Raw genomic sequence first — 8,389 nt, 5'->3', positions numbered from 1 at the left:
CCCCACATACGAGGCTTCACAATTTTTGCAAGCAATTCTATATACCACATTACTTTGTGCACCGATTAGTAACGGATCTTTGTCAATTCAACCTCGCAATTTGCTAATTAAACCTCGCAATTCGTTAACACTGTTTTTGATACTGTGTCATTAATTATATTCTTAAACTTATGAGATATTTTATTGATATGTACGGAATAGTAAACCAAAGCAATTTTTTGCTAGTATCTACAGTTTATCTCTTTCTTGTGATGTTTTTATTATTTATATGATATTTGAGTCTTTGTGAAATAGTTTTAAAAATAAATTTTAATAATCATTATTCAGTAGGATTTTTATAATCAATTCAAAATTATAAATAATCTCAAACTTATAGACAAAATATGATAACACTGCCCGGGGAAAAATGTTATATAAATAATGGACATATTTTATATATAATTATATACAATTGTATATAAAATATGTCAATTTTTTATATCCTAATTATACATAATTTTATATAAAACATTTTTTTCCGGATATAATGATAACTTTTTGTAAGTTAATAACTTAAATTTTGACAGTGACACGAACTTCCAGATCTAAGATCAATTATTTTTAATAGTATATTTTTAAAAGTATCTCGTCGGTGTCGAGAGCAATTCTCGTGGATAGTAATTCTCGATTCCATTCCAAATTGTCAAGTCCATTCAAAGTTACCGCGGTGCAAATGTTTAAATGGCCGCATCTGCGTAGAGTCATACGAAACTTGTCTCAAAAACGAACACACCTAAATTTCTTCCATCATGATTTTACGCGCGGTATCCTGTTCTGTCCACGTCAGTTTACACGTTTTTCTGAGGACGTGATTTGAGGACGGCGGTTTGCTCGAAATCTCATAATAGTCGATGAACGAAACGTTCACGCAGATGACAAGCTACCTAGACATTTCCTAGCGTAAACAAGGTATTCATTACGATCTCGCAGGATTAATTTAGATCGTGCCGAGTGTACAAAACAGCGCACAAGCAATCGACGATATCCTTCGAGTCTATCGACTAACGTGTACGTTATTTTCTTTTTTCCGAACAGTGCAACGAAGATGCATTGGACACTGTTCGCGCTGATAATCGGATCGTTTGGATCCAAATACATCCTCGTTCAGGCGCAAAGGGTCGCACCGGGAGTGCCGCCTCAGCATTATCAGCAGGTAACTCGCTTTTCTCAATTGGTGAACATATGTTTAGCGGTGCTTCCTGGTACCACATGACGTGGAAGTCAATTCCAAACAAGGCGTGAAGCCGGTATAATTAATTTTATCTATTAGTAAATAAACATTATATTAATTATTAGCCCATATGTTTTTGACATCCAAATATAGAGTGAAATTGTAACAACCTAAATCTTGTGTGAAAGTATTTAACACGATTCATAAAATAAACAGCTGTTATTTAATATAGTAATTTGATATACATTGTATTATTTATTTTTTATTTATTTATAATTTTATAATTATTTTTCTGTTTTAGAATGTTCAAGTACCGCAACATGTGCAGCATGTACCACAGCAACAGGTAGGTTCATATTTACATTATTTGTGTGTGTAAAACTATCATCTTCAATATATTACTGTAATTTATGTTTGGCTTTCTCTTCAGTATGTGTATGAATCAAGATCAGGTATCGAGTTCAATAGTATCTCTCTAATTTAGTAACATTCTGTTTAAGTATCAAGTACCAGTACAGCAGCAGGTTCCTATGCAACAACAAGTACCAATGCAACAAGTACCTGTACAACAACAGATACCTGTGCAACAGCAAGTACCTGTACAGCAGCAAGTACCCATTCAACAAGTGCCTGGTCACCAATCTCATCAACCACATGGGCATGGTCATCAAGGGCCACCTCAGTTACTTAACACTGCCAATATAGAGCATGAAAAACAGTAGGTATTTGGTAACGTAAAAATTTATTTTAGCTATATATATAAAGTATGTATAATATATAATAATTACTATTAGATATAATATAACAACAATTATGTAACGATAGCATTTCTTGTCTTTTAGACACATTGCTGAGCATGCTGACGTTCCAATAGATACCAGCAAGATGACAGACCAGGAGCTGCAGTTTCACTATTTCAAAATGCATGATGCAGATAATAACAATAAATTAGATGGTTGTGAGCTGATCAAGTCCCTTATACATTGGCATGGTACGAACTAAGTCCACATCTCTCTGTCTCTCTCTCTCTCTCTCTCTCTCTCTCTCTCCCTTCCCCCTCCCTCCTCCCTCTCTCTCTTTCGTTGTGCATTTTTTTTCATATAATCGAATTTTTAAGTATTTCCTTTATATCCGTAGAACAAGGTGGCTCGGAATCCAGTGTGCAAGGCGATAAATTGTTCAAAGATGAAGAATTAGTACAGTTGATAGATCCTATACTTAGCATGGATGATGGTAACAACGACGGTTATATCGATTATCCGGAATTTATTCGAGCTCAACAGAATGCCGCAGCTAATGCACGTACATAAATTTTGATGAACCAAACTCTACGAACTACGATTAAAACCGAAGGGATGCAGAATTGTTGGATTTTCTTTATGACTATTTAATGATGCATTATTGACTCATCATTTATTCTATATGTATAATGAATCGATATTTGCGATAATGCATCCTTTATCGAATTAATTATAAATTATAAATAAGAAAATAGATAAACATACAAAAAAAAGGAGAATTTTTTTTATATTAGTGTTATACATATATTATAGGCAATAGAAATTTAAACAATTGTATAATTAAAATAATATTGTACAATTAAAGATATAATTGAGGAGTACAAAATTCCTCTTAGTTATTTACGCTAGACGAGATTAATTTGAAAATGACAATATTTACTCTGCGCATCATTATTGTTTAAGATGGTTAATATTCTATCGTTATTAAATTCGATTTTTTAATACACCAGAAGACTATTTTTAAATGAGAATATTTTATAGAATATCTCTAACTCTGTTAATAAAGAAAATGGCCATTTATCAATTTTTTTATTGTTGAATATATGAAATAATAATTTGCAGAATAATATTTATATTAAGATAATAAATGTTTCGTCTTTTAATAAATATTTAGGAATAATACTGATAAGGCATAAAAATAATAATGCATAAACTTTTATCTAACGTCAATTATCTAGTATTATAATTGACAAAATTGTTTATAATTCTGTTAATTATGTTACATTTCAAAACTTTGGCAAGAGATTTTTATTACAAAAAATATTTAGATAAGAATAAATATAATGTGTATATAGAAAAATCAGTAATAATAACAATAATTCATAAATTTATTGATTTTTACATTTCTATATCAAAATGCTATCAATAATCACAAAAACACTTACACCTTTGTATAATGTGAATAAGCATGAGAACAAAACTTTATCTTTACAGATTAACATATATATGTGTATATATATATATCTGTTTACAGATTTTAATAATTCAATCATGGAAATACAACGTGGTACGAAAATTTGATAAATATGCATTAAATGACTAGATAGCAATAATGCATTAAAATGACTGATTACTAGATTGTAATTAATTGTATATAAGCAACTCATATTCACTTATAAATACATTCCATTAACTAAATAATCAGCGTCATGTGCAAAAGGTCCGTGTCCGCATCTTCCTCGTCGTTTTACTACTCTCAATCGGCAAACAATTAAAGCAGCTGTGATCGCGGTCGCGATAAGTCCCAATGATAATGACACCACAGCACCTTTGGGCCTTAAAACGTCATTTTCAATTATTTGAAGATGCTCCGCAATAATGTCTGATTTCTCGTGTGTTTTTGCGTGCTCTTCGATCACGATCACAGTTTTATGATCTGAAAGAATAAATCTTATTATAACAGAGAGAGAGAGAGAGAGAGAGAGAGAGAGAGAGAGAGAAATAGATAAATGCATTGTACAAGATAGTCAAAGTCTATTTAAAATTTTAGAATGCATAATAATAGTTATAGCATTTGCATGAGTCTACACATTTAATAAAGACTAATTTTTCTATAATTTGCAAATATAAAAGATGCTAGAGATGAGCTATTATTGAAGATAGATTTGTGCATTTACCTTTTGATTCTTTTGCACGATTATGTTTAGTAACTTCGTTTGCTGATAAAGTTGGTTTTTCAGTGACTTTTTTACTCATCTTTACATGTGTTGAATATGTATCAATTTTTTCTTTCTTTACAGGTCCTTTATTCTCATTTGTCAATTCATTTTTATGTTCCTCCGAGGTCTATTAATGAAAAATTATTCGCAACTTTTCAAGATTCTATAATAATTCCAATTGCCGAGAGATGTACTTACATCACAAGCGGGTGTCGTCGTAATTGGAAGATTTTCTACATCATTGGCTTGCTTAGGTTGAAAATTTGGTGCAACAGATGGTGCAAATTGCACGGGATTTTCATGCCAAACTGGCACTTTATTTGGAAAATGTGGAGAATACGGATGTTTAGATTCCATATATAGCCCTCTAATATAAAATTGTAAATTAATAAAAAAATAGAGTTATACAGTCTATCTGATAGACTGTAAATACAGTCTATCTGTTAGTTTATTGTAATAATCAGAAGAAATTATAACAGTTGAGATTACCTATTCGCTTCATTATTTTCTATGACGCTCGAGCCTTTGTGATTAAATATGTGTGGTTGTTCTGAAAATATATTCACAATAAAAAATTTACACAATCCAATCACAAATACGTGTGGTAGAATAATAATTAATATTTTTTTATGTACGTTCGTAGGGATTTATATGTTGTTCGTGAACAGTATTAACAGGAACATAAGGATTCTTGTTTTGCTCGTATAAAGGCTGATAATCCCATTGGTATCCTGACGATCCATAATTCTTATGCATTTGCATCTGTGGCACCTCTACCGGTTGGCCAGGATATAAAATATTTTGCGGTTGCGACATTTGATGGGCCAGATTCGATATATCCCAAGGTTTAGGATTAATCTCCGACCCAGGATAGAACGGAGGCAGAGGCTTACGCTGACTGACTATTTGCTGATATCGAAGCATATCGGCAGGCGGATGTGGCATCTGTAGTATTGGGGGAACTGTCGGTTTCTCTGTGGGACATACAAGATCTGCTGCTTCATCGGAACCATCTGCACACTGCGGAATACCGTCGCAAACATTGTATATAGCTATGCAATCTCCGGATGAACGACACTCGTATTGATTTCTGGTACAAGCTGTTATTAAAGAAAGATTTATATTATGTATTGATCTAGAAATTTCTTCGGCTTTTTATAACTCACATTAATGAATAAACGTACCTGGCTTAACCGGTAATGGCGTAGTTACTATTACTTTTGATATTTGTGTGACTACAGGTTTAACAGGTGTTTCCGTAAATCCGTAATCCGATGTTATCTCATTGCTTTTCCTAAGACACAAAATATAATTAATCACGAAATCGATGAGGAAAATAAAGCATTGAAGGTAAATACCTAAGGGATTTTAACTCGTGTTCCTGCTGAGATATCCTAACTTCCTCTTCCACTTGTACATTCTGTATGGGATAACTCGTGCGCACAGCGCTTGTATAATTGGCATGCCTTGTAAATTTGCACTTGAAGTCATGCAATGGGCCGCACTGAAAAAGATAGCAGCTACTCGGTTTCTGTAAAACAAAACAACGAGATGAATAGTTGATCTAATGATAAATCCTAGATCTAGTAAAGCAAGTTAAATGGAATATATGAGAATCATTGTCCATACATTGTGTATGTACATAACATTGTGTTGAATGTGCATGTCTTACCTTTTCTTCGAAGATGAACACATCGCAATGCTCCGTCTCGCAACAGTATTTCAGACAATCCAACCTGGAGTCGACGTCCAAGACATTCAAGTACTTGGCACCCATATCGCGGGAGTCCTGGGTCCTAATAATTTTGTCCTTGTGGATGTCGAAACTCTCGAGGCACATTTGATAGTCGTTCGTGCCGCCGTGCCTCTTCTCGTTCGCTCGGATCACGCTATCGCCGTAAGCACGGTGCAGAATCGCAATGACGAAAATCAAGGGAACGATCTGACGCGCTCCGTCAAACATCGTTCCAGCTTATGCATTAATGCATCACTATACATCACACTGGACTGGACTCTGAAGCAGACTGGAGCATGATGGAAGAATCCCTTCCACAATGAACTGGAGTATCCAAGTTGCGCGCGCTGGCCACTATTCTACTATGGTTCCGTCCATATCGTGATCGATAGTCGAATCTTTCTCAAACGACGCATCTTTTCCACTTTTTGTGACTTCAAACATCAAAATATACGTATAGATCTGCCTGGAATTCTTTCTTTATCTTTTTTTATTCCTTGTCTCCGTATAAATTAAATTTTTTTGTCTCCTCTAATTAAATTTCTTCAGAACGAGATTATCAATTATTAAGTTACCGAAGTCGTGCATAGCGTACTCGTGGCGTCCATGCCGGTTAATACCGATCGAATGTCATCAAATGTCATCGCGAGAATTTAAATTGTAATTGCAACACAATAATTTTTAAAGAAACATATGAGATATAATCGCATAATAACACTTTCTAATAAATTCAAGATGTAAACAGAATCTTTCCACCAATCTCGATTTAATTATATAATTTTTTGAATTAGAAAAAAATGAAAAGTTAGTTAAACCAAGATTAAAATTAAACTGCATTGGTAGAAAACGGACATTAGATCGAAGGATATATTTTTAAAATATTATTTCCTTTTTGTTACACAGAAAGGAAAATTATATAAGAACATTTATTCTATATAATTCTACATAATACTTTTAATTAAAATCAAATTATTTTAATACAGTATAATAAAGTATATTTTGAAAGACCTATCTAAATTATTTTACGGATCGCCCGCGATTATCCAAACAAAAAATTTTTTATCGCGATTGTAACGATAATTTGAAGCGATTAACATTAGATTTGTTCATGTTGCTTAAAAACGTCTGAATACAGATGATTTCAAGCAACATAAACAAATCTAATGTTAATCGCTTCAAATTATCGTTACAATCGCGATAAAAAATTTTTTGAGAAAAAGAGAGAAAAACGAAGATATTTATAATTATAAGATATTATAATTAAGTGTAAAAAGTACAAGCAGAAAGAAACCTAAGAAAAGACACAAGGATCTTTTTCCTGTAACCGCAAAATGCCCCCGCATATTACTGCCTTCCGAAAAAGTAGATGCGCAAACTACACTTCTGAAAATTTATAAAAATAAATCATTGAAATCATAGAAATCTCTAATAATTTTATAAATTTATTTCAGCGATTTCAGCGATTTACTTCTATCGGGAGATTCTTCTATCACTTGATTTATTTCCATATAAGGATCATATATAATTCGTTATAAATGTACAACTTTACAAATACTGTCTAAAAATGTAAAAAAAAAAAATATATATATATATATATATATAAATTATTTAATAATTTCTATATACTTGTAAAACTGGTGAAGATTAATCCACAACACGAATGATCCAACGTATATATAGTAAAGATACCCAAAACTAAGATGTACACTAAGGGATGAAAAAAAATTATTTAAAAAATATATTTTTTAATTAAAAATATAAAAATTTACAATAGTATTTATTATTTTAAATAACTACATTTCTGACTTATTTCTTATTAGCATTTTAAATAAGTTTCCTAAATCTATTTTTTATTTTTTATTTTAAATAAAGTTCTGAAATTTATTTTATATTTTTTATTTTTAATAAGTCGTAATAGCTATTTTACCGAACCATAATCGGCATTATATAACTAAGTATAAAGAATTTAATTAAAAAATCTAATAAAAACTCATCAGAAATCATATGTAAAAAAACTCGTTTGTACATATATTTTGTTACATATGATTTCTGTGAGTTTTTATTAGATTTTTTTATTATTTTTTATTAGATTTCCGATATGTTAATTTATTTACGCGTAGATCTTTTTGTGTAAAGTTTTTAAATTTTTCTCTTTATATCAACTAGAGCTTTGCCAAAATTTTTTTAATACATTTGACGGTTCAATTATACGGAAATAATGTCGAACTCTACAAGACTCACCCGAACTGTGAATGTTACGAATATGCGATCATTTGCGATAATTGATTTTGTTCTGCGATTTTTTCGTTATGTTAATGTCTGAAGAGGGCTCAATCCAGAAGTCGAAACTTGTAACTTGTAATTATTTTCTTAATTTTAATTCTATCTTTTACGTTATGTAATTTTATCTTTGATAAATGAAATATATTCTTTTGTTAATTCCAAAGAAATGTGTCGACTCTTACTTTGCCCGTTACTTATTATT

At 31.5% G+C, this 8,389-nt stretch overlaps 2 protein-coding genes across 3 annotated transcripts; one reads left to right on the top strand and one right to left on the bottom strand.

Annotated features, from left to right (window-relative positions):
* Positions 1–782: 782 nt before the first annotated feature.
* Positions 783–2,722, top strand: LOC108751184 (multiple coagulation factor deficiency protein 2-like). Of its 2 annotated transcripts, none has more exons than XM_018491265.1 (6): positions 783–945; positions 1,069–1,192; positions 1,512–1,556; positions 1,711–1,928; positions 2,053–2,201; positions 2,348–2,722. In XM_018491265.1, the coding sequence occupies exons 2-6, from the start codon at positions 1,085–1,087 to the stop codon at positions 2,518–2,520; spliced, it is 693 nt and encodes a 230-aa protein (XP_018346767.1). In that variant the 5' UTR covers positions 783–945; positions 1,069–1,084; the 3' UTR covers positions 2,521–2,722. The 2 variants fall into 2 exon arrangements, with proteins under 2 accessions (XP_018346767.1, XP_018346766.1); XM_018491264.1 differs by having other exon boundaries at positions 785–948; positions 1,075–1,192.
* A 759-nt stretch (positions 2,723–3,481) lies between these two features.
* On the bottom strand, positions 3,482–6,321 carry LOC108751183. The gene is made up of 8 exons (XM_018491263.1): positions 5,842–6,321; positions 5,528–5,700; positions 5,354–5,463; positions 4,805–5,269; positions 4,659–4,719; positions 4,368–4,536; positions 4,128–4,296; positions 3,482–3,886 (listed from the first exon to the last, which is right to left on the bottom strand). The coding sequence occupies exons 1-8, from the start codon at positions 6,130–6,132 to the stop codon at positions 3,624–3,626; spliced, it is 1,701 nt and encodes a 566-aa protein (XP_018346765.1). The 5' UTR covers positions 6,133–6,321; the 3' UTR covers positions 3,482–3,623.
* Positions 6,322–8,389: the final 2,068 nt, after the last annotated feature.

Source organism: Trachymyrmex septentrionalis, unplaced genomic scaffold (genome assembly GCF_001594115.1).
Source record: "Trachymyrmex septentrionalis isolate Tsep2-gDNA-1 unplaced genomic scaffold, Tsep1.0 scaffold403, whole genome shotgun sequence".
In the NCBI taxonomy this organism is placed as follows: Eukaryota; Metazoa; Arthropoda; class Insecta; order Hymenoptera; family Formicidae; genus Trachymyrmex; species Trachymyrmex septentrionalis.
The sequence above is the reverse complement of the archived record's forward strand: the minus strand, read 5'-3'. Positions and strand labels throughout refer to the sequence as shown.